Source organism: Denticeps clupeoides, chromosome 1 (genome assembly GCF_900700375.1).
Source record: "Denticeps clupeoides chromosome 1, fDenClu1.1, whole genome shotgun sequence".
Lineage (NCBI taxonomy): Eukaryota > Metazoa > Chordata > Actinopteri > Clupeiformes > Denticipitidae > Denticeps > Denticeps clupeoides.
Window position 1 is genome coordinate 25,193,584 of NC_041707.1, and position 25,727 is coordinate 25,219,310.

At 40.3% G+C, this 25,727-nt stretch overlaps 4 protein-coding genes across 4 annotated transcripts; all 4 read left to right on the forward strand.

Moving 5' to 3' along the window:
• Positions 1–1,479: 1,479 nt before the first annotated feature.
• Positions 1,480–2,795, forward strand: LOC114798197 (DNA damage-inducible transcript 4-like protein). Its single transcript, XM_028993689.1, has 3 exons — positions 1,480–1,597; positions 1,737–1,859; positions 2,246–2,795. The coding sequence occupies exons 2-3, from the start codon at positions 1,769–1,771 to the stop codon at positions 2,731–2,733; spliced, it is 579 nt and encodes a 192-aa protein (XP_028849522.1). The 5' UTR covers positions 1,480–1,597; positions 1,737–1,768; the 3' UTR covers positions 2,734–2,795.
• A 3,967-nt stretch (positions 2,796–6,762) lies between these two features.
• LOC114800814 (deoxynucleotidyltransferase terminal-interacting protein 2-like) lies at positions 6,763–8,117 on the forward strand. The gene is given in 3 exon segments (XM_028998627.1): positions 6,763–6,820; positions 7,473–7,577; positions 7,580–8,117. Coding segments are annotated over 3 exon segments (660 nt in total). The 3' UTR covers positions 8,077–8,117.
• Positions 8,118–10,282: 2,165 nt separating this feature from the next.
• LOC114792229 (histone H2A.Z) lies at positions 10,283–11,649 on the forward strand. The gene is made up of 5 exons (XM_028983168.1): positions 10,283–10,385; positions 10,627–10,704; positions 10,878–10,991; positions 11,073–11,202; positions 11,311–11,649. Exons 1-5 carry the CDS (start codon positions 10,383–10,385, stop codon positions 11,370–11,372), a joined length of 387 nt encoding a protein of 128 aa, XP_028839001.1. The 5' UTR covers positions 10,283–10,382; the 3' UTR covers positions 11,373–11,649.
• Positions 11,650–12,625: 976 nt separating this feature from the next.
• On the forward strand, positions 12,626–25,144 carry nectin4a (nectin cell adhesion molecule 4a). The gene is made up of 11 exons (XM_028983153.1): positions 12,626–13,036; positions 16,833–17,030; positions 18,935–19,102; positions 19,515–19,793; positions 20,931–21,048; positions 22,269–22,420; positions 22,790–22,943; positions 23,050–23,131; positions 24,001–24,060; positions 24,212–24,385; positions 24,519–25,144. Exons 1-11 carry the CDS (start codon positions 12,982–12,984, stop codon positions 24,930–24,932), a joined length of 1,854 nt encoding a protein of 617 aa, XP_028838986.1. The 5' UTR covers positions 12,626–12,981; the 3' UTR covers positions 24,933–25,144.
• The last annotated feature ends 583 nt before the right edge of the window (positions 25,145–25,727 follow it).

Genomic DNA, 25,727 nt, shown 5'->3' on the forward strand with positions numbered 1-25,727 from the left:
TTGCTCAGTGGCACCTCAGTGGTACCTTGGCAGATCGGGATTCGAACCAGCAACCTTCTGATTACAGGGCTGCTTCCTTAACCACTAGGCCACCACTGTCCTTAGGTATGGCTGGAGGGATGCTGTGTGCCCTGGACCCAATGTCCTGGGATGTGCTCTGGCAGCCATGATGCAGCATAGAAATAGCTGTTATGGAAAGTGTGTGATTGAGTGAATCAAATTAGCCTGCCTAATCTATACAAAAAGTGGAATATTTGAAAACTATTTCCATTCTAAGCAGAAAATCAGTTGCTTAAATTATGTTTATACCTTTGTATAGTCATGTTAGCCCATGTTATAAACTGTTCTAAAATACATGCCCTGAGTATCACAGGATGCAGAACTCTCACTCAACAACACAATATTCCTTTTATATTCATGCATTGAATGAAACTGTTTTTGTTAAAAGCCCAATGCAGCCATCATTATCAATTGTTTTGACCTGCAATTTACACAATTGTTATAGTGAAGCAGAATGGTTTCATATGTTTAAACACTTTCTGATCATATATTTATACATGATTAACATTATTTGCATTTATTAAAACTTTAGGTGCACAACCAACACTCGTCTGTCAATTAACGGCATTTTAAAAACTCCATTTTACAGTTGATCCCACCCCCCCTGGGCCTCCAATCAGCTCTTAACCATGTTTCAGGTAGAGTACTACACTTGGCCAATGCATGTGACTGTATTTTCTTATAGGAGGATCTTGTTCAAGCCATGTGACAGGGAATATTGCAAGCTCGTGCTCAGAGCTCTATTTCCAACTGTCGTAGAGAGAAGGATCAGGAGACTCACGGTTGGTGGTAAAATTACTTTACTGAGATGAAGACAGGCAACAGATGACTGTACATGTTCTGCCCAGTCCACATTTACTGTGGACTGAAACATTCTATGCAAGAGTGTGACATGCAGAAGTTTCTTGAGTCCTTTGACATAGATAGCACTTTAGTGCAAAGAACAGAGTGCAAAGCACTACCATCGTTTATATTTTGCTGCCATGCCAATTTTGAGCACCAGAATGAATTATTAATACAAAATTCTTATCCGATATTTAAGAAAGTGTTGTTAAATATTGTTAATGACAGTACATTTGGGGAATTCACAAAATGTCTCATATGAAAATGAAACACAGACAACGACAAAAACGTGAAAAACACTGATATATATTGTGAGAGTGTGTACCAGCACTGAATATTAAGTATACAAAATTAATATCAAGGTAGCAACAGCTTCCCTCTCCCTACAATTGGCTGGGAGGTCTCATTGCAGGCCAATCGAATGCCTTGGCTCATCCACAGCCACCCTACAAGCGCGTTCCCGTATCCCTGGAAACATCGGGAGCGTCCAGAATGTAAAACGGGCGCTGATTGGCCGACGCGCAGGCGTCAGCTGGTCATGAGGTGTCTATAAAGGACGGCCAGCGGTAGGCGTGCGGCTTTATTCACTGAGTGTGTTGTCCGTGTGTGTATGTTGCGGGGTTTGTGAGTGTGTGTGGGGGGAAGTATTTATATGAAGTCTTTAACTTAAAATTTGTTATGCTAATTTATTAAGGTAAGTGTGCGTTGTACTTTCACCGCCACTCTTTCATTGCGCACTAAAAGTGGGCTGAATTTCTAGTTATTCAGGTCGTTTCCCCATGTAGGCTTATTCGTTCACTCTTTGAGTAATGCACTTCTTGTTTGCTTTGCAGCCCTTTATAACGAGGACGAGCCATTTTTCATCATGGTTGCAACAAGCACACTAAAGAACAAAAACGCTGAATGCATTTCGGAATTAACGGACCATCGATACGATCGGACCTGTATTGAAGATGGTGAGTCCTCTTTTGCTGCCTTCGCCTTAGTGGGTTGAAACTGGACACTTCTACATAATTATTCTGCAGCTAGCGCTTGTTTACTCCAATGGTGCAGAGCTGCTGCTGCACTGAAGCATGGGGAGGGCTGGGGGGGATGAAGTCATCTTTGCTGAGCCTCGCTGTCATACTGCTCAGGGACCAATCAGTCGACTTCGACAAGATGCTTGCTTTTACAAAGAGAATCCCATCTGTGGTTTCACTCATAGTACCTGGAAGAAGAATGTCTTTCAGATGTGCCACTAGATATGCACCTGTAAAAATTGAAAATGCAGATGACATTCATGCTTTCTGCTGTTATGCGTCTGTGTGATCATAGCAACTCACTTTCTCCTTTTTGTCTCAAGAACTGGACTTCTGGGACCACTGCCTGGTGGCACCGCACCTACGGAGTGAGGTGTGTGAGGACCGTACCTGCCATCAACTGGCCAAGATGTTTGAGAACTGCCTGTCGCGTGCAAAAAAGACCACCCTTCACTGCGCTGAGGTGCTGGTGCCTGAAACTCTGACCCGCCGAATAGCACGCGACGTCCTGCGGCTGGCTTCAGGCGAGCCGTGCGGCTTGCGGGGCTGTGTGCTCTATGTGCACCTGGAGCTGGAGAATCGCTGCAAGCGGCTGGAGCGCATCGTCTATGATGCCAGCGTTGTGCCCACCTTTGAGTTGACTTTGGTCTTCAAGCAGGATGGCAGCGCCTGGCCAAGCCTTAGGGACTTCCTTCACATTGGTGCCTGCTTCACACCGGGCTTTAGGCACGCACTCAAACTCAGCCCTGGCTTTCGCCTCATTAAAAAGAAGCTGTACTCTTCCTCGGCAGGCACCGTGCTTGAGTACTGAAGGAGGGTAGAGCAATGAACTTCAGTGGGGTTTACATCAAGGGGTGGATTTAAGGCTACAGTGCACTTAAACATGAATGTAAAGAGCACTTGTTGAGTTCTCTTTTTTTTTTTTTTTTTTTTTTTTTTTCTTTTTTTTTATTACTCATGTAGTGTCAGGGCGTTATGGTTTCATTTGTGGAGTTTGACTAAAAAGCTATTCAGTGTTCAGACATGGATCCTGGATAATCCACTTCTATTTGTTGTATTCAAAATTGTACAGAATCAGTTTGATTATGCACCAATCATATCCAATTGATCCCAAATATTTTGGTATGAAATGTTTTAAAAAATGTAATATTTGCTGCAATAATTTCTGAGTGCATCTGTTCATTTGGCTATGGATTCAGGTACAGGCAACACCAGGTTGACCTTTCCGAGGTGCATGATTGGATTTGATTTGACACTTGCTGCTATACAGTTTCATTATTGAAATGCACAGATGTGGGGTTTGGAACAGATGGTTGTGGGCAGGGTCCTGCGATTAGGTTTTCCCATCAAGAATATCATATCAAATGATTGTCATTCAACGTGCTGCTTAAGGCACGTGTTGAGTTCATTATGTGCCTCTTTTGTTAAATTTACTTTCACCTGTTCTGAGGTCAGTGCACTATTCTTCGTACATGTAGTGCTTGTGGGTCCCCCCCCTACCTTAATGTCATTTTAAGGCCTTTCTAGTATTATCAGCTGTGGGAGCCTTTCAGCATTTTTTTTTTTTTTTTTTATATAGAAAATAAGTTCCTGTTAAAGGAAGTTAATCCTTGTCTATTTGACAATAAAATATATTTTCAACCATCTCTCAAATCTCTAGTCTTATAAATAAACTGCTTTAGTCCCAGCTTCACATAAAATTTCTGTATTTTTCCAAGAGTATTTAAATGGCACCCTCACTTGTATGAATGTTGTGCACTTTACTTCACTGGGCATCTCCCTAAATTCCTTAAAAGATCTTGTTCATCAGACATTCCACGTAAGCACAATCCAAATGACTGTGTTTGTACTGAACTACTTTTTTTAAAAGTTTTAAAAGACAGGATGAGAGTTTTATGTATCTATGTATGAGTTTATATGACCAGCTGCAGTTTGGAACATGTTCAGAACTTGGAACATGAAGTTTGAACATGTGCATGTTCAGAATACAGATTGTTTATGTTGGAACCCCACACATGAATTTGTTGGGCTGGGAGTTATTAGCCAGCCACAGTGGTCATGCTGGAGACGCCGCCCTTTTGTGTGTGTTTACTACCTTCAGCTATGCTAAGATTTTTCTTAAGTCAGCTATTCATGAACCAGTCATGGGATATGGCTGTTTGCCCCCAGTGGAGTAGGAGGGGCCTTAGTGCCAGACTATGGCTCTGACCCAGATTTGTGTTTCCTTCCTGGAAGTGGCCGGTGATACGAATCTTCCAAAGGAGTTGTGGAGTTTTTTAAGCCCCTTAAGAATGTAACATAGACATTGAATTATGCCCTTTGAACAAATCCCTTTCCCTATGACAAGGTCCTAGACTATTCTGCCCTGCTTGGATTTCACTGGATTGCTTAGAACAAAGTGGCACATTAAGTAATTAAATCATTTTTAATCAATAATTATTTTCAATGGAATACAGTCGATGTTTTATAGCAAACAATGCTGCAGCTGATTCAACACAATGGCGTGTGTAAGATTTGCATCTGCAATCCTTTTTGCTACATCTAGCCAGCAGGAACAGAACCCTCTGTGGTTCTGAACAGCAAGATAATAGACAGCAGCACAGAAATCTCTTGGTGTGGGGTCCTCATTCAAGGTTTTGAGCATGCGCTAATGCAGACATCCCAACCTGCAAAGACTCATTTCAGGGAGGTTACCCCTTCCTACACTGTCTAACAAAGCCACTTTTCTTTTAGCAGTCTCATAATTCAACTCAATAAAAATTTAATTACTGAATGTAATTACGTTTTGAGTCCTTCATGTCCAAGGCTACTACCACCATATACTCGGAACACTTCAAGACCTGCAGCATCACAACTTGACCCTTGTTAAAATTGACATCCTTACAATTGATTATTTTTGTCTTCCTACCAATCATGAGCTGCTGTCTCATATTCATCTCAGTGATTTAATATTAAGGCTGTTCAGTATGTCTGGATCAAAGTAGTGCTGTTATCATAACACTATTTATATAAGTTTCAAGAGCAACTAGAGGAAAAATGTCAAAGCTTACTAGAAGAATCTGCCAGGAATTGTATACATCACAGTTGCACACTGGCATGACTAGCACACCAGTGGTATGTCTTATACTGCCTATAAATGTTTACCTCATTTAAAAATAATAATAAAAAAACTCAATTTGTAGGCATTGTATTTTTTACTCCTAGAATTCCTCTCAATATACCAGTCACAATGCATGTATAATGTACATCAGACAAATTGTAAAATACACCAGGGTCTCCATGTTTTCAGTGAGTTCAGATTAATGCGAGTTGCATTAATGTTTCACTCCTCCTTTACATTATTCTTCTGCCAAGATTGGGTGACCTCTTTTAAACCTGGGTCCAAAGAAACGACAACGTTTTATGGCTCTACAAACCAGGGTCCTTATTTATGAAGACAGAGATGTATTGTCTGAATGAGTCTGTGTGTATTGTCCCTTTAAGAGTGGTGGATCTTTGCAGCTGTCTGACCCTGGTGTGGGAGCTGGCTGCTGATTCAGCAGCATGTTCGCCAGAGTTACAGCAGCCCTTTACAAAGGAGAACAAGAACAAACTGCTTCTCTTGCTCTCTCTCTTGCTCTCTGTTTCTCTGTGCCCCTTAATGTTGATTCATGTTTTACATTCGTGTCATGTCTCCAGAAAGTTGCACAAATCAGGGAAACACATCTAAGAGACAATTAAAACAATGACATTACTATACTTAATTGCCATATCAAATGTTTCAGCTATTCAATAAACTTGTTAATTTCTGAGCCTAGATTTAGTGTCTGCTAAGTATAGTAAAGTAAAGATTCTCATTTTTTTTCAAAGAAATATTGATGAAAGCATTTTAAACAGTCTTATCGAGTCATTATTTGATGGTGGCAAATCAAACCCTTGGAAGACTATGTGTCCTTCATTTGTGCTGCTCTTGGAACACTGTGTAGCTTCCCTTGCCTGATAAACGATTTTATCTGGTACAGCTGAACAGCCTTCAGACGCTAGTTTGATGTAGGGTTGGGTAGCCCTGAGGATGGTGAAACGGAGGTTAGAGGGCACCACAGGCTTCGCTGTTTATCTTGATGTTCTCATCACCATCCATCCAAGTTCCTTCATGAAAAATGAATATAGCACATTGCACATTGTGTCCATCCATTGTTTATGCATACAAAAAAAGAAAAACTGTATTTGCAAAAGTAAATTGAATTATCTAAATCATGCGAAATGATGTCTCAAATGTGGATCATCCCAGATTAGTGCCTCAACTGGATCTACTGGCAAATACTTGAAAAACATTAATGTCTAATCGAACAGACAAATTAAACGTTTCCATTATTTGTACATGACTATGTAAACATGTGACATTTGATATTATTTATTATTTGAACTATTTGGTTTTGTGTAGGGTGAAAGTGAAGTTGAATCTGAATGTTCACACTAGATATTAAGTGTGTACATGGGCTTATTTTCTGACACACATTTCTGAATACTGTTGCGCGCATAGAAACAGGGCTGCAGTGGTTCCTAAGCCACTGCACAGACATCAGCGTACAAGATGTTCCCTCCGAGAATAGAAATGGAAATGTTTACAAACAAGTTTGCAAATCTGGTATTCTATATTTAATCCTATTCCATGAGCATGACTCTCATAAAATACTTACATAACCAATTTGACTCTGACTCTGCCCAATACACTGCCCAGTATTTTCTGTTTATGGGCCTGTCAATAGTACCTTGAAAGGAGAAATGCAGATGCAGAGTGTTCCAGATATCCGGTCCAGCTACTATCAACTTGAGTGACTGCTGTTAGTGAACTGGTGAGATGGAGGAAATTGGAGTCCCTTACGAGTGCCCAGAATTACGAAATCACATGTTGCCAGGTCAGCCTCACCCTGATACCACTTTTGGAGGAAAGGAACAAGACATTCTGCCTTTGAATGGTGTGAGTGGAACTTTGACCTGAAGTGACATTGATTTAATTTATTGGCGGACAGTTGTGACTGTTAAAATCAGACAAGTTACAAACAGTTCTTTTTCACATTCATTGTGATAAACAAATGAATGATCTAAATGCATTTAAACACATTTATGAACAAACACATGATCTAAATAAACACACATAAAAACAGTTTTGTTGTAACCCAAAATTTTAAGGAAGGGCTTTATGAAATGTAGGTGTGCTCTGCCAAAACCTCCTGCCTTGTCCAGACAACGCTCAGAGATTTCTCGCATATATTGAACTTGACATGAAACTTAATGTAATAATAAAGCTATGCAACAGAAAAATGTGATTGTTCAAGCAATTAACTTATTTTTCCTCCCTTCTCCTCATTGCTTTCGGATTGACTAAATAGTGAGTGACCTGAATTGCTTTTTAATAAGCAATAACATAGCATTTCACTGGTTTTCTATCAACTAAAACAATATTTTGTATGACTTTTCAGCATGTGCATCTATGTTGACTGGTATTTCACCTCTTTCATTATGTCTGCAGCCATGAAGAACATGAAAAGATTCATTGTTTGAATCCAGCCGTGAAAGAGTTATCCTGCAGTATTGATCCGGGAGTGAAAGTGAAGGAGCTCGGGGGATTATACATCAGTTTTGATGGCAGCAAATCAAAGACTGTCTCCAACTCGCTGAAAAAACTGAAAGTCCAGAAGATGAAATAATGAAGAAAAGTGTTATTGGCCCAGATTTTGAGAAGAAAGACTCTGTTCCACCATATAAGGAGTCAAAGAATGCAGCCAAATTGAAACGCAGAGAAGAGCAAGCGAAGACAACTGGGGACGGGTGGTACAACATGAAGGCCCCAGAAATGAAAGAGGAGTTGAAGAACGATCTTAAAGTTTTACAGATGCGCTCTGCAATGGACCCAAAGCGATTCTACAAGAAGAATGATAGAGAGGGCTTCCCTAAATATGTCCGGGTTGGCACAGTTGTTGACAGCCCAGTTGACTTCTATCACTCACGTATCCCAAAGAAACAGAGGAAGAGAACCATTGTGGAAGAACTCTTAGCTGATGCAGAGTTCAGAAGTTACAACAAGAAGAAGTATCAGGAAATCATGACTGAAAGGACAGCCCTAAATGCTGGAAAGAAACACAGAAAGAAGAACAAATTTCGTAAGAAGTAGAGATATTAAATTGTGTATTCATCGCACCTGTATTTACTTCAAATTCAATAACAGACATCAATAATAAACACACATACATATGTTTAGAATAAAAAAAAAGAAAAGATTAATTGTTTGTATTGTTCATATAGAGAATCATGTAAAAACAGCCCCAGTCTGTGTTTGTGACTTAATAATAATAATAATAACATAATTTACTATTATCTTTTTGTAATCTGCAAAACTACCTCAATGGAACACAGTAGAGAATAAATCAGTGTCAACTTAGTTATGCTGCCATGTTATGTAATGCTAACTGACCTTTGTAGGTTCTGCTATTACATGATGGTATGAAGCACAGGGTGTAACATTAATCAAAGTGGACAGCACTGAATGCTATGATGTCTCCTTGACCAAGGGGTGTGACATGATTAAAATGATTTCTGACACTACATTACTGATACTGCTCTGATGATTTTTCAATCATGATTATTTCCTGATATTTGTGTGCTTTGCTGGATCTTACAGAAATCTGAACACATTTTTCCATTTTCCAGACTTTGAGGAAGTAACAAAGTATATTCTCTAATATTAGGTTATTTCTATCTTTTATCAGCTGTCAGGTGCTGTTGGATGTACAATTTGAAGGTCTCAGTATGAAGAAATGTTTGGGATGAGTTTACACAAAGGGGTAGTGGTGGCCTAGCGGGTAAGGAAGCTGACTCGTAATCAGAAGGTTGCCGAAGGTTGCTTGAATCCAGAGACGCCAAGGTGCTTGATTGGCTCAACCTCCACGTTCCTTCTAGGTGGGCATGGTTGGGTGGTGCTGGCACTGATCAACATTGGAGACCACTGAGAGGTCAGTAGCATTGCAGGCACATCAAAATCCCCTCTATGCTTTTGATAAATAGACCAGACCTATAAACAGGCCAGTCTCTTTGATAATCTTGCCCCACACTCAGTAAAAGCATGCCAGTCATGGCAACACTGCACAGTTTCCACAGCAAAGTGCCAGGCTTTAGCCTTTTGTTACCAAATGACAAGTCAAAACCAGTTGACGCGTGCAGACACATGACCTGTAAAAATGGGTGTGTTAAAAGGAGGCTTGACCCTCCAAATTTAGACATGGAAGACATATAGGGCAGCTGAGTTAAGGGCAGATTATGAAAACCACTTGCATGTGATGTTTGATTATCATGGCTGACATGCCTCCTCTCAGCTCTATAACTGTTGTGCACATACAGTTCTATAGTCCAATAGTCAGTAAAGCTCTTATTGCTAGAACACATTTTTAGGAACCATTTGTAAGTTACATAAAGATATAATATTTAGATGTTTTTCTAGCCAGTGTGAATTTTATATATATATATAAATAAAATTCACACTGGCTAGAAAAACATCTAAATATTATATCTTTATGTAACTTTATGTATGTGTGTGTGCGTGTGTGTGTGTGTGTGTGTGTGTGTGTGTGTGTCTATATATATATATATATATATATATATATATATATATATATATATATATATATATATATATATATATATATATATATATATCTCACTTCACGCTGATATAATAATTGTCTTCAGAAAACTGGGTTATGCAATAGTTTACAAGGATATGCTCTATTTTCAATAAATGTTTAAAGCAAAGTTCAAACTACCACCTTAAGTTTCTCAGGGCAATGGATCTACCTCCATCTTCTGGACAGCAAAAAATACTACCGTCCTTTGCACAGTATGACAGTATGTCTGCATGTAAATAAAATCCAAAAAGATACGCTGCCAGTAGTATATTAAATTGTATTAAATAATGGTGGCACAGCAATTTATTGTGTAGATATGATGTAAGATAAAACATATATTTAAATCTGTATTAAAGAAAAATACGCAACCTCTAACTACGTAATTTACGGCAATGGTTAGATCGTTTTGTTTATTAAACGCGCAATTACATAATTTTGCATCACGCACGATTCTAGTTACACAAGGACGTTGAAGACCGTATACATAACAGACGGTATTCGGAATGCAATGTGATCGTTATTGTTTTGTACACGAAACGTAAAATAAAACTAACGAAAAACTACATTACCCAACATGCAATGGAACCGCCTTTCGCCGATTTTGATGACGTTGTAATAGTGGATTGGTGGCAAACGTTTCAAATTAAGATTGGATTGGTCCTTGATCCGAGAAAGTTCCCGGATGATGCGCGCTTCCCCCATATAAAGGTAACAGAAGGCGGGATAATAGTTCAAATCGGCAGACGGGGGTTTATTTCGGGCGTTAGGTTACAGCAGCGTATTTTTTTCCGCGCACAAAATGGTAAGCTGGCTATTTATGTGTGTGTTTTTTCCCTACACCAGCACGCGGCTGTGTTGGCACTCCCTTAATTGTATAGCCCTTAAGAAGCGTTTGCGAGAGAGAAACGTAGCTACTCCGAGGCTGTGTTTTAAGATCTGTATTCTAATCGACGCAATTGCTTTACTGGTTCCAGTTGTGTTTTAGATAAGTGTTGTTTATCATATGCGTACCTGGTAACCCTTTTTTATTAACCCCCGATTAGGCTGGAGGGAAAGCTGGAAAGGACTCCGGGAAGGCCAGGACAAAGGCGGTTTCGCGCTCTCAGCGAGCGGGGCTTCAGGTCTGAAAGCGCGCCAATGCATTTTTTCGTCCATGCAAACATTCATCCTATCGCTGTGCGCTCTTTTCTTTCCTTTTTGCGGATTTTTTAAATGCGGGCTCTACTTATTTTGTGCTGTACACGTTTTCTCGGCTGGTAAAAAGCCATGTAAGTATTTTACTGTGTGTTACCAGTTCCCGGTGGGCCGTATCCACAGGCACCTGAAATCCAGGACCACAAGCCACGGACGCGTGGGCGCCACAGCGGCGGTGTACAGCGCCGCCATCCTGGAATACTTGACCGCTGAGGTAAACATTCATGCTCCGTTCTCTGCTGAGAAATCTTCTCGTTTCTTAACACCGAATTAAAATTTAATGTTGTGAACGAAGGTGCTTGAGTTGGCTGGAAATGCCTCCAAGGATCTGAAGGTCAAGCGCATCACCCCACGCCACTTGCAGTTGGCAATCCGAGGAGACGAGGAGTTGGACTCCCTCATCAAGGCTACTATCGCCGGCGGTGGTGCGTATAAATTCTCCCCGGCCCTTAAGTTGCTTATTTTGCAAGTATAAATGCTTGTGTGTAACTGGTGCCAGACCTCTTTGAATTGACTAAATATTTATTTTGTAGGTGTGATCCCGCACATTCACAAGTCCCTCATCGGAAAGAAAGGACAACAGAAGACCGTATAACCTGTATGGTGACCTTGTCAGTTCTTAGGTCAAACTGTTTTGGCCTGTTCCTATATTTTGTCCCAGTTTAATTCTATAGCCGTGTAGTCTCCCCCCTGTTTTTACATATGTATTGAGCTTTGCAGTTACTCATTTCTCGGGTGTTTTTTAAAACATGGCTTCAAAGAAGCTGGTTTTTATTTTTGGCTTGTTTTAAGATTGTGTATTCCAGTTAACACCTGTAAATTGTTCGTTAAGATTTGTTTTAATAAAGCTCAGAATACTTGTTTTGACCATATTCTTGCAGCGCTCTGTGCATGTTCTGACGTTCTACGACCCAAAGTAACATTCTTAGTCTTTAACATGCAAAGTTGTCAGTTATACTTTGGTACCATGAACATGTATTAAAGTACTATGTTATTGATTTTTTTTTTTTTTTTTTTTTTTTTTTTTTTCTTCAGCATTTATTTTTCTTTTCCCCTCAATGAAGACTAAATGAGATTAGCTTTAATATGATTTATCCTGTGTTCATGTGGAGTTGTATGGAAAATTTACCACTAGGTGGTGCTTTGCAAATTTTAGTTTTACACCTTGTCCTATCAGTTGTATCCTTCAACTGGCCTGGGGCGCTCCACAGGTTCAAAGCAGAAACTGGTTTGGAGGACCGTTGCTCTGCTAAAGCAAAGAACACTTCTGTTAGCAGATATATTTTTAAAAAGGGCACTTCTACAACGGTTAATCTCAATTTTTTTTTTAACTTAATACAAGGAATAATTTGATTTAGATAAATATGTACATTTTCATAATTGGTAAGAGCAAGCAGGAACAGGTCATTTGTCTTTGCTAGTATTTTGGATGCAAACTAAATACTGTTCATATGTGCAAAGTTTTTAATGTTGGAATCATTTGCCGTCCGTCGGGTGCAATGATGAAACACGCCACCTACAGGTTATGTGCGCAGCTGCTTTCGCCTCAACTTCAAACTTGCCGTACATTATTCTGTGTTGTGGCGCTGGTCTTTGATAACATGCTACATAACTCACTATGACTTTTTTTTTATTTTATTTCAGTTTGGTATGTTCCTTAAGGTACAGCTCCTATGTTTTGGTTATTTAATGCCATGCTTGGTCATCTTACACATTGCGTCAGAAACGAGCTTCAAAGCAAGACTCATATGAAGAGCTAATACCACGAATGGTAAGACATCAACATGCGGAACAGCCAATGTCGCCATCTAATGATCCACTCGTTCCTTTTAATCACGCCCACAGTGAGAGAGCGAGAGGGAGAGAGAGAGAGGGAGAGAACAGGTGGATAACAGGTAGCAACGTTCACGCTCACGGTGTCTTCAGAACCTCCAGAAGTTCCCAGTTCGAAAACGCACGGAGAGCTACTTTCTTCTGTTTCCGAGGTTAGGAGCGCAACCATGAGCTGGAGGCTCTCGGCAGGGTGAAACACGGTGCCGCGTCTCACTGCTCTCCCGCTGGAAGGGGCTCACAGGCGGGGAGGAAGCACCAGCATCCTCACCTGGAACGTAGAGATAGAAGGTCAGAATAAGGTGGCGCCGAACTATTTCAGATTTCTTGATGAAAATAGAAAGGGGCACGCAGAAGAAGACCTTTCTCCGTGGATGATGCTGTCTGTATCTAAATCACTGTCAAAATACCTATGGATCTGTGGGATACGTAAGTGTTCTATTATGTATTTATTTATTTAGATATATTTTTATATATACAACATGTATAGTAAATGAAAATGTAAGTTGTTAAATAACGTATAGAATTCTATATTAAGAAGAAATGCTGATGTATGTTTGTAGCATGTGTTATTTTGCGCTCCATTCGTACAAGATTTAGGCAGGCGTTGGAACAGGACCGAGCGTGTGAGCTACAGCCTGATCTTTCTGGAAGAACTGGTTGTAGCCGATCGGTTAACTGGTTGTGTGATTCACACATGAACCCTCTCCCCCACACACACACCAGCACCACCAAGGCCTGACTTTTTAAAGTGGCGTGAAAGATGTAGTTTTCGGACAGCTGTGTCTGCATCCGTCGGCGTGTCTTTGATTGTGTGTATGTGTGCGTTTGTACAACAGGTAGGATGGAGCGTATGGACACTTGGATGCTGGGAGTGTTATTCCAATAATGTTGCAAAGGCAGATTCTTTTTGTGGTAAACCTCAGGGTTCCAGCATGTGCCATGTCACAATCATTTACGACACCGGAGTTATTTTGTCGTCTGCAAAAAGGGAACCAGACAGGCAAACAGATATTTTGGATTATATCAAGAGAGACAAGCAGTCATTATGCTGCGACGGGTAAAAGATTAACTGCTCTAATAAACTCAAGAACAAGTAATTTTTACAATTAACAAAAAGATTTTGCATTCAATAAATCAACCATGATCCATTATTAAAGTCAGCCTAGATAATTTATCAGTATATCAAACAAACATGTGTCTCATGGACAGCACCCTCTCTGTCCACGTCCGCCTTTGACAGTGCTCCATGCGTCGCCGGCAGTTTCCAGCTCATGGCAGGCTTGGACTTGGCCAGTTCCTGGGTTGTTCTTGAACATCCTCCCCAGCTTCCTCTGAGGGTGACGTATTGGGTCCACACCTTGGCAAAGTGTCACACCTCCCAGTAACACCTACTTACAGTCAGGTCCGTAAATATTGGGAGATCGACACAATTCTAATCTTTTTGGGTCTATACACCACCGCAGTGGATTTGAAATGAATCCAAAAAGGCAGCGGTGGCCTAGGGGGTAAGGAAGGTTGCCAATTGGAATCCCGCTGAACAAAGCACCGTCCCCACACGCTACTCCCCGGCACCTTTCATGGCTGCCCACTGCTCCCTCAGGGTATGGGTTAAATGCAGAGGTCACATTTCAGTTTGTGCACTAGGAGCTGTGCTGTGGTGTGTCACGTGTGACAACTAATCACTTTTACTTCACTTTATGTGTTTTAAATGCAGGCTTCAGAGTATTTCCATCCGTCAGGTGAATTTTGAATTGACCAAAAGAAATAGGACTTTCACTCGGATGCAAATCCTTTAGTTTTAAGATGCATGGACATCTCTAGACACTGGTTTACATCATTGCTATGGCTCTACCGCAACTGTCTTCAGATCCTACTTGTTCTTGGTGCCTTTTCAATCAAATGTTTGAGCTAAGGATCTTGTTCAGAAGATGATCTTGGCTTCAAGAGACCTTCCTGATGGGTGTAAAAATATAATTTAATTGATCTTCATTGAGTGTTTGTCAGTTGGTTAAGCTACAAGCTGTAGTCAATTTTGACCAGTAACAAGAACATAATAGGCCTTGGCCTTGTCAGTGTTAAAGACATCGTAGTGTCTTCAGCAGCATGTTTTTAAAAATGTCAGTTATAATACTATATCATATAATAATGCATACCTATACCTGATATTAGCTGATATTGAAAAGTAGCTTTTAAAATGGATATTGTGTAACTGTTCTGGAATATACTGAACTACTGTGTGCGTACGAGTCCGTGTGGGCCTAGCAGGACTAGCCTGGAGTGGGACTACGTGGTAGGACAGCTGGTAAACATGACCTTTCTTTGAAACAATCCTGAATCTTGTCTCTTTCTCATGGGGAGCCAGAGCGAGACAGAATGTTGTTATCATGTAGACGATGAGACATCAGATGTACTGCAGTGTTTACAGTAGTGACTGCTAATTTGTCAAAAGAGACCGAACAACTAGTTGAGCAGCCTACCTGCCACTCATGTGTGTAGTGGCCCTCTAAAAGACGTGTTTTCTTTTTTCGTCAGCCTTCCTTTTCCCTTTTGTCCTTATAAATACTGTTATCTGAGACCCTATTCAGGTGTGGTGGAGTGTGCCTATTATGTATTAATCCTATGCGATTTGCCACCATCTAGCCCTGTTTGTCTTCTCTTCGTTCGGTGTGGTTTCCTTTCTCATTGTCAACATTGCCAAGGACAAAGCCAAGTGCCTCTTCTGTTAGAGCCAGACTGAATTCTAGACTCGTTCCAAATTATCTGAGTTAATAGTGTGGCCTACAACGCGGCTGCTGCAGGTAGTGTGACAAGTAGTCATGTCTTATTAGATCAGCAATGGGTTTGGAGCAATTTTTAAAGACCGTCTTCAGTTTTTGTTGCTGAAGCATGTTCTGAAACATTTTGACACCTAACCAAATAAAGTCTCATGCTTTAATTTGTCTGTGTAATAATCACTTTTGCAACATGCTTCAATTGCGTAAGGAGTCAATTATCATAATACAGTGTTGATTTGAGTTCTGTTTTTTTTTTCTTGACATTTATATGGAATCCCCCAATTGGTGCCAATACTATTATAGGATAACTGTGATTAAAAGATAACTGCGAGAAAATGATAGAGTTGTGACTGCCTGATTGCATCTAAATTATACACAATGTGTACTGTTTCACAACCAAATCAATGTGAAGAATGAACTGTTGTGACATAATATTGCAGAGAACCACAATGTTCGTATGCTAATCACTAGAAGCAGCATGCCACAGCCATAGTGAATTACTATAGCATCACGTCCCCCTAAGTCCTGCCTAACAATACAGAGCAGCACACTCTTGCAACCTGCTTGGTAATAAAGCAGGGCTGCAAATCATCCTAAGGGAAGAACTAATGTAGACCCATCAGGGGTCACATGGTGGTGTTGCAGTTAGCACTGTGGCTTCATAAGTCAAAGGTCCTGTTTTGGAATAGGGGCTCCAGCTTTGTGCATGCAGAGTTTGGATGCTTTCATGGCATTGCCACAGGTTTTTCTGGGTTCTCTGTTTTCCACCTGCCGGTAGAAGGCATGTATACTAATTGGATTTGTGACTCCAAATTTTCTTGAGGTGAGAATGGCATGTGCTGTCTGTGGTGGTCTGGTTGCTCCATCCTGGGTGAGTCCAAGGCTTCGGTCAGCAAGAGGGACCTGGACCCACACGTTGAGGGCATGCAAACTCTGCACACGCAGTCTGAGCCCCAGGACCATTTCCTGTTTCACTATTTACCATAGCAGAAAACATGACCCACACAATCATACACAATCATACGCAATTAAGTCATACCACCAACATCTCAGCCCTTTATGCTGATGTGTGCACATCAAGCCAGGTAAGGGTAAAGTTAGGGATCAGCCACCACTGCTATAATATAATGTTAACACTTTGCTCATATTTGTGATTCTAATAGATTCATATGAAGATATCTGCGATTCAGACAGTTAGTTATCAAGACTGCTGTTACTGCATGGTTTTAAACCCACCCCCAAATCAACGTAAAATGATCATTATCCGGATTTAACTATTAAAAAAAATTTAATTGACATTTTAATTAACTTGCTAATGTGAAGTGTGGATTAAAAATCACCCATATTCTATCTATACCATGTCCTCCTCATCTTTGTGCAGAGAATGTATGTGACATTCTGTTTCACTTTCAATTTCTTCAAGACTTACAGATTCTTCTCTCTTTCAGTGACATGCATTCATGGGGAGTTTATAGAACCCCTTGGGACACCATTCCCTCTGCGTTCCCTGTTGGATGGAGAGACGCGGTTGCCATGTCGATATAAAGCTGAGAACCTCACAGTGGTACAAGTGAGCTGGATCCGAGAAAAAACTGATGGGAAAAAAGAAACAATAATCACAGCCCACTACACCGAAGGACACAAAGGTAATGGTTAGATAATGATGCCTCATTATCACCCTGTCCCCACTTTTAAGATAACTATTTTAAAAAGAACTTAATTACTATTGTTAATGAATTATTATGCTAAAATATTGAGCATGCGTTGAAATTTTGTACTTATTAAAATGTAAATGTATTACCTCACAACATCATTCTTCTTATTAATATATGCTTCCTGTGAGTTTTTTTTCTTTATCTCTTACTTTTCCATCCCTTGATTTTATCTTGAGGAGGATGATTGCTTATCTCATGTGAAACGCCCTTAGTTTCAAGGACTCCTTGTCTCTTGTTTGGTGGGAAACGTAATTTGATGAACTGTTTAGACCTACAGAAACATATAATGCAGTAGTTATGAATTACATATTCTCTCACAAATGCATTTGAAAACTATGAATATCTTAATTGTAATTCACTGTAATTTACATTTTATTAATGAAATTGAAAACCTGATGAGTCCGACCAACTGCTAAACTGGTTTTTGGCATATATCAACAGTAGTTAGTTCTTTGTGCAGAATCATATGTCTCATAAATATGATATGGAGCTGTCTTGGTCCATTGTTGTTTCCATTATATATGCTTCCTTTAGGCTTCCGCTGTCATGCACATGACACTCGCATTACTTTAAAGTCAGATGAAGCTTCTCGCACTGCTTCTATGCTGAATGAATGAACAAATTAATGGGCTGCAATTTTATGAAACATGATGATGGCAAAATAGACATTCTCTTTATTTGTTCTGAAAATGAAAAGATGTGATTTTGGATCTGCCTCATTTGGTTACTACTTTTTGACTGACATCAACAATTGGCAAAATATTGCCATTGAGAGTCCACAGTAAAGCTAGGGCATGCTTCTAAGTCATGCATGCCTGAATGTTCTAATACACCTAGATTCTTCTTTTATATGCAAGGCCTTAAAGGCACTAGCACTAGACTGACTTCTATCCTCATCTACACTGCCCTGCAAACAAAGCCATCATCTGAATTTAAATTAGCAAATAGCCTTTGATTGGTTATTTGCTGTAGTTATTCATATGTTTCAGCTTGCAAAACTGCTTTCTTGGAAGACACATCCCATGGTCATGTGAAAAGCAAATGGCCATCAAGAAAATTAAACAACTAAGCAGACTGCTGAAATTACTTAGATTGGGCTACGAGCAATGCATTGTTAATACCAGGAAGTGTTGTGGAGAACATAGACCAATATATTTTCATATGAGTTTATCTTGAATTTGGAAATATAAATTCCAGGAAAAACAATTCCAGTATGTGACATGACCTTAGTGGACTGAGACAAAACAGCTTGTTAGTGGAGCGGTAAGAACTGTGCATGCCTATGGAGGCAGTGTCTCTTGCTTCAAATGGCAACAATAAAATGGTCAACTGTTGAGTTGTCAATATGAATTTACAGAATGACCATGTTTTTTCACCAGAAGACGACAATGTTGAAATACATTCAAATAGTTAATAAATGCTTCAACAATGCATGGAGACCTGACCTTAACCCCATGGAGAATCTTTGGGATATAATAAATATATTTTGCACAAGTTAATGCAAACATTTTTTGGGCAGGGCAGATTTAAACTCTGGAAATGCATAGGTATGAAATATTAGATTCAGTATTAAAATATTGAATGTAAAATATGTGCACATAGTTTTTTTGCATTCTGTTAGAATGATCTGAAGCAATGTTTTCTTTGTCCTTGATATTTTTGAAGACACTTTATGCAACCCACTTAATCATGTTACTGTATAAATACAAAATGTTTATAATATATATGACATTTACATGTTTTTTATTTTCCAGTTCATCACTCTGTATGCATGCTCTTGTAGTGGATGTTTCTGTATGATCTCTCACTATTTTTCTTAAATTCCCTCCCTCAAGAGTCCCCAGAGTTTGTGGGTAAAGCACTATTTGAGAGTCCAAATCCAATACAAGATTCTACTCTACTTATCCTAAGGACCAGATTGTCGGATGAAGCAACATACACCTGTCAGATCACCACTTTTCCTTCAGGGAAAGTTGAAGTGGAGGTGGAGCTCACTGTTTGGTGTAAGGCTCTTCCTTACAGTTAATGACCAAGTTTCATCACCTACTTATCCTTTTATTTTCTGAATATTTTGTGGATTAATGTGTACTTTTGCTGAAAAGCTTATTTAAAGAAGAGACACTGTAGAACAAAGTGCTGAATTGCTTGTGTAGAAGGAAAAACACACTGTGTATCATAGCTTGCTTCATATATGGGTCGCTAGCCACAGACTAGAATACCTATTCTGACCTCAATTCTGTCCTCCTGCAAAAGTATTGGCACATACTTATGGTAATTAATGAAGAACAACAGTCTACTGTAAGATTAACAAGATTCATAATTACAATGTTTGTTATATTTTAAAAAAATCCAATACAGATTATATATTATGAAATTATGTGAGTAGCCACCTGACTGTCCTTTCTTTATCCTCAGCAAAACCCATCTCTAACGTGGATGCCGTGGTCATGGTGGAGGGCCAGTCCTTTCGGCAAGCAGCCTACTGTCGCGCCAATGGCCGCCCCCCACCACACATCACCTGGGACACAGACCTGGCAGGCAATTCAGAAAACAGGAGCCTGGAGGAAGGCTCCGTTTCCAGCCAGTTTTCCCTGCACCCTCTGCGACATATGAATGGCCGGAAGCTGGACTGCCTGGTGTGGCATCCATTGTTTGAGACCCCTCACAGGATCAGAAACACCTTGGTGGTGCACTGTGAGTAAGACTTTATTGCTGATTGAGAAAATGAACAACAGTGGGGCAGTGGTTGGCCTAGCGTGTAAGGAGATGGACCTATAACCGGATAAGGAGATAAGGAGATGGATCTATAAAAGGATAAGTGTGGTAGTAGCCTAGTAGGTAACACACTCGCCTATGAACCAGAAGACCCAGGTTCAAATCCCACTTACTACCATTGTGTCCCTGAGCAAGACACTTAACCCTAAGTTGCTCCAGGGAAACTGTCCCTGTAACTACTGATTGTAAGTCGCTCTGGATAAGGGCATCAGATAATTTATGTAAATGTAAAATGGGTCGAATCCTGAACTGCCGATGTGCCACTGACCGTCCCCACACACTGCTCTCCGGGCGGCATTCATGGCTGCCCACTTTTCACTAAGGGTGATGGGTTAAATGTAGTGGACACATTTCCTTGTGCTGTTCTGCAGTGTTTCACAATGACAATCACTTCACACTTACTTCACAATAACAGACAACTGAATGTTTTTAAAAACATAAATATTAATATTAATTGTTATTGTTAAATATTAAGTTATCAGCGATTACAGATCAACAGTAAAGATCCTTTTAATAACAGTCCTAAGGAAATCTTCATGGCTCAATTTTCATGTTTTCAACCCTGATTGCTATTCATCCATCAGTAGGAGAAGTAAAGTTCATATGTGAGTTGTTTACTGATTTGTCTTTCCTAAAGTTCACGAAACATGGGATTTTGAACTTCTGAACCTGATACTGGAAAAAGCATTTATCATGACTGATGGTTTGAAGGTGTGTTCATTCATGATTCAAAACCAGTGTCTGATTTGTCACGAATTATTCACTATTCAGCATTCCGTCATTGTAATTACTGTGAAATTCATTATTGTTTCATGTGCTCTATTAATAATGCTGGTTTAAAGACGATTAATTTTTGGGAAAAGTTCTCCACATGGTGGTTATAGAGAATAGCATGCTTCACATGTTATTTTTACACAGCTTGGCAGGAAATGTTCTTCTGCAGTTCACACAGAATGTATGTGTGAGAGAGGATGTGGCTGTGTGAACATATGTTCTATTCTCTTAAAACTGAAAGCAACAAAATTACTTTCTGATTCTGTGGTTCATGATGTCCAGTCCCCCCAGATGCTTCGGTTTTGGGGTATGGCAAGAACTGGTACGTGGGTAAGGAGGGAGCTGAACTGAAATGTGAGAGTGGAGGAAATCCCAGACCTCAGAGCTTCACCTGGTCCAGGTATGGTTTTACCTCCACCACCCTGCCTGTCTGTCTGTGACAAGGTGCAGCCCCATCAGTTGTTTGTCTGAAATATTCATCCTTCACAGGCAGTTTGTTTATCATCTGAAACTGCCAATAGGCGCATAGGGCAAAGGGACACACATATAGCATGATAGACCCATACACATAGAAACACACACACATATTTCTTTTGTTATTTGATGTTGCATTAACTGGAAACAGTGATACACATAGCCCGTAGAAACCTGAGTGGTTAGTCACACACTTACACACCTGTGTTGCAGTTTTGTGTTGGTGGAACTGAGTCAGGTGTAGACACACTTGCAAACATTCAGACTCTGCAGACACCCTCCAAACACTCCTGACAAATACTTACAGACGCACACAACCACTGACGCACACACACTCGCATTTGTTCGCACGCACTCCGGGCAGTCAAACCAGTTCTTCCTCCGGTCCTGTTGATGCAGTATGGGTGAAGAAAGCATTGTCACGGTGTCGTGTTGCAGCTTGTGCCCCATGCAGACTTTCACACGATTGAGGCAGTGCAGGAACTCCTAGGAAAGTGGGGAGACACACACTGAAGGGGATTTGGGGGAGGAGAAGTGGATTAAAATGGAATGCAAGTCGCATACATGCTGTTGAAATGTCAAATGGAAAATTATGTTGCAGCTAACTGTTGCAGAGAACATTTATGCAAAATATGATTTACAGCATGCAAAATATCTTAGGATATTTCCTCCTCTGCTACAATTGGAGACATTACACATTGTGCTCACACACATCATTTGCTTTGTTTTAGTTCAGTAGACTCCAAAATACATAAAACCCTAAAAGATGTAGGGCATTACAATATTTGGGGCACTGTTAGGGTAGGTGTGTGGGGGATTTATGATGTTTAGGATTTACAGTATTAGTTGGTATGAATGGTAAATTCTTTCATAGGGCCCACATTTTCTAGTGGCATTCCTGCTGGCAGCAGTTTGTTTAGGGGTTGAGGGTTAATATTGTCAATGGGACAGGTAAGGGTTAGAAAAGGTTATTAGTGTTAATTAAGTATCCACAATACATCATGAGATCTCCTTTATATGATTTACCTCCAACAGGTAATCTTTCTTTCATATTCGTAACACATTTTTAATGTGCATGAGATAAAAGACAAATAGAACTTATTCATGCAGCTCTAAATTTCTGTTATGCTGTCATCTGTTCTACAGGAAAGGAGGGACTCTACCTGAAGGTGTGGTCATAAATAAAGAATCTCTGAAGTTTAACCACCCCCTCACTTTGATGGACAGTGGTATTTATGAGTGTGTGTCCACAAATGTGGTGGGATCTGGGAGAGCAGAGGTTGCAATTACTATTGATGGTGTGTATGCATGCATTTGTTTATTTAAGAATGTATTATGTTGGTGTGGTGTTAAAGCATGTGGCTTCTAGTACACTTCATTTACCCTGTCATTTTGTGCCCTCTTGTGGACAAAAAGTGAACATATTAACTCTGCATCATATAGCAGGTGTAGCCATTCTTATCCGGGCTGGCGTTTTTGCAGCAACTTACGTCCATAATTAAGTGAGAAATTAGGGTTCTGTTTCACTGAAGAGCCCTCTTGGGTTTAAGTGGCTGATGCAGAAAAGCTGTACACTGGATACAATAAGATTGGCCATGTTCACCAATGTCGGGTAATGTTCTTTCTGTAATGTTGTGTTCTCTCTGTGCCTTTGTTCTCACATTCAGAATCTCGCTTTCTAATCATGGACAATATTTGGCTACTCATAATCGGCGGGGCTGCTGTGGCATTGTTGATTTTCTTGGTGATTATTGTCATTGTCGTGGTCCAGTATCATAAACGGAAAAACAAGAAGCTAGTCAGAGAGCTTGAAGCAAAGAAGTGAGTATGGCAGCATGGTATCTGTGGTCCAGACCTGAAACTTGTCCAAGTGTGCTTAAATTGACCAAAATTGTTCTGTCTATCGCGCTCTCTGTCTCTGTTTCAGGGAGGAAATCAGCACTCTCTCCAGGCAAGCCTCTTTCAGGAGGACACATTCAGGCAGCACAGAGAACAGATACCACATTGAGGTACTGTGTTTGAAACTATCTTCAGCAGATCTACATCAGCAGATGTACGTTTATGCAATGTATAGTACAGTGCTGCTACTGGAGGCTATATAAGTATGCTGCATAAATAGCTCTGCACTGCATTCACACACCTGGGTTGTACTTTAGTCATAAACAAGTCACACAGTTTCTGCATTAGACCATATTCCTGAATCTCAGCATCTCTCAAGTTCCAAATCAGTGAACCTTATTTTTTCTTTTTTGCACACAATTATTATGTAATACTATGTCACCAGTACCTCATGTTGTACGTGTACGTGCTGTATTAATACATATGCTTAGTGGGCTATTTCACAGACTTAAAATTTTAAAAAATAAGTCTACTTCTTCAGCATTGTGCTATATGTAATTTGGATAAGAGAAATGTGTGAATTTGCTTTATGCAGTAAAAGCTAATTTGCACCATTGCCATTTATTTAACATGTGATGTGATTTTTAATGATGAGTGATAATATGATTGAAATGCATGTGCTTAATTTAGGCATGTTATGTATAATGTTGAATGTGGCAAACACTTCACTGTGTAGCTCAGTTTCTTGTGCCAGAACTGAGATCCTGTTATAATTGTCTTCCCACTTTGAGAACTGCCTATTTTGTTAACTTGTATATGAGAATGAAACAGTGGAAATATCATAAATAAATAATTAGCTCTGACAATGTGACACAGTTGCTATAAACATTGACTCTCGGCACAAGTGCATATACAGACCACGTTGTAAGTCGCTCCGGATAAGGGCGTCTGCCAAATGCCGTAAATGTAAATATACAAATTTGCACCAGTTGGCACATACTGAAAGCTAATGTCCCTGTCTTATTTTCCTTGTTTTTAGTTAGAAGAGACTTATCCACTCAGGGTAGAAGGGACACTGCGGAACAGCCTGTCTTCTCTGGTCAGTTCACAGCATCTTGCATTTCTAGTGAATTATTTCTTTATTAGTTCGATGTTATTGTGGATAACTCTATGAGCTAGGACATAAGGTGAGTAATTACCTAATTTTTATTTTTTTTCCCCCCCAAACTGGTATTTACACTTATGGACAGGATCGACCACGTTCAAGAGACAGTCGTTCCACTCTTGGAGGAGCAGTAGATTCCTTGGGTCGGCCAGCAATTTACAATACATCACGCCGAGGCCGAGAAAGAATGATCGAGCGAGATGGAGAGGAGAGCCGACATAGAGTGGACTCTTTTGTTAGCCATGTGTCTTTGTCAAAGGTAAGAATTGTGTGCATAAAGACATGATTATATGCTTTTCCATGTGCTGTAGTATGTAATTGGAAATGCTGTATTATGCTGTACAGCAGTATGCATCATTCATGTGATCTTTTACGCACTTTCTTGCCATCAGGACAACCAGTTGCACCCCCCTCTCCAGCCATCTCCTTTCATAATGGAACAATCCACAGATTCTCTAAGGCCTTCAAATGGCAAGGCCATTATCCCTGCAGAGGCTAGACCAAGGGTGGTTGGAGGCAGCAGCAGCACCAGGATTCGGACTGGAGTCCAGCGCAACAACAACTATCCTCCTGTTACTGATGAAGAGGAGGATGAGGATGTGCTTAGAGAGAATGAGGTGGATTGCTTCAGGCATTGTGAGCTTAATGGACTTCAAAGCCGCAACAGTGATACCAACTCCCAGATCTCTGAAGCAATGTCCAACCACTTTGAGCAGTCGAATGGGGTTCTTATGCCCAAATCTTCACCCAACTCCATTCTGATTCCTCCCCAGTCTCCAAACATTCACAGACCTCAAATAGTGTAAGAGACCGGAAGAACAGCATCATTCTGTAACCTGTAACATTCATTATATACCTGGATACAGGATATATTCTTGGATAGATAACAGTTGGATGGTAGGGCAGTGGTGGCCTAGCGGTTAAGGAAGCGGCCCCATAATCAGAAAGTTGCCGGTTCGAATCCCAATCTGCCAAGGTGCCACTGAGGTGCCACTGAGCAAAGCACCGTCCCCACGTGCTGCTCCCCGGGCGCCTGTCATGGCTGCCCTCTGCTCAATCAGGGTGATGGGTTAAATGCAGAGGACAAATTTCACTGTGTGCGCCATGTACTGTGTTGCCCTGCTATGTATCACATGTGACAATCACTTCACTTTCTTTTTTTCACTTTTTGGATTGTATTTAATAGTGACTCTGGACAATGTATGAACCTTCAGCCTTAATCCCAAGGTTTGGCTGGAAGTGACTTTTCAAAAGCCAGGATACAATCATATTTGAAATATATATGAAATGGAAATGAACTGCATTAAAAAGGCAACTGAGGAGTCTGGAATGAGTTTGATCCAGCTATCATAAGAAACATGGCCAAAATTCTCAGCCTTTCACATATGGTCAGTATTGGGAGATCTATGTCTTCCATCTGCTTTTTAAGAGTCCCTTTTGTCTTTTTATGAATACTTTACACAGTGGAAGCAATATTGCCTTGTGACTGAACAGGAGCTGGCACTCTGTGCACAAGGACATCATGTGTGGACACAAGGACAGTGTCATCGGTGCTTGAGTTTGACACAAAGACTTCACTGTTTTTCACTTGTTCTCTGTGA

Coding starts and splice junctions, on each gene's coding strand:
- LOC114798197 (XM_028993689.1), top strand. CDS start 1,769: ATGGTTGCAACAAGCACACTAAAGAACAAAAACGCTGAATGCATTTCG. Junction 1,860..2,245: donor TCGGACCTGTATTGAAGATG/GTGAGTCCTCTT, acceptor TTTTGTCTCAAG/AACTGGACTTCTGGGACCAC.
- LOC114792229 (XM_028983168.1), top strand. Junction 10,705..10,877: donor CTCAGCGAGCGGGGCTTCAG/GTCTGAAAGCGC, acceptor GTGTGTTACCAG/TTCCCGGTGGGCCGTATCCA. Junction 11,203..11,310: donor GGCTACTATCGCCGGCGGTG/GTGCGTATAAAT, acceptor TTTATTTTGTAG/GTGTGATCCCGCACATTCAC.
- nectin4a (XM_028983153.1), top strand. CDS start 12,982: ATGATGCTGTCTGTATCTAAATCACTGTCAAAATACCTATGGATCTGT. Junction 21,049..22,268: donor CAGAGCTTCACCTGGTCCAG/GTATGGTTTTAC, acceptor TCTGTTCTACAG/GAAAGGAGGGACTCTACCTG. Junction 22,944..23,049: donor AGAGAGCTTGAAGCAAAGAA/GTGAGTATGGCA, acceptor TCTCTGTTTCAG/GGAGGAAATCAGCACTCTCT.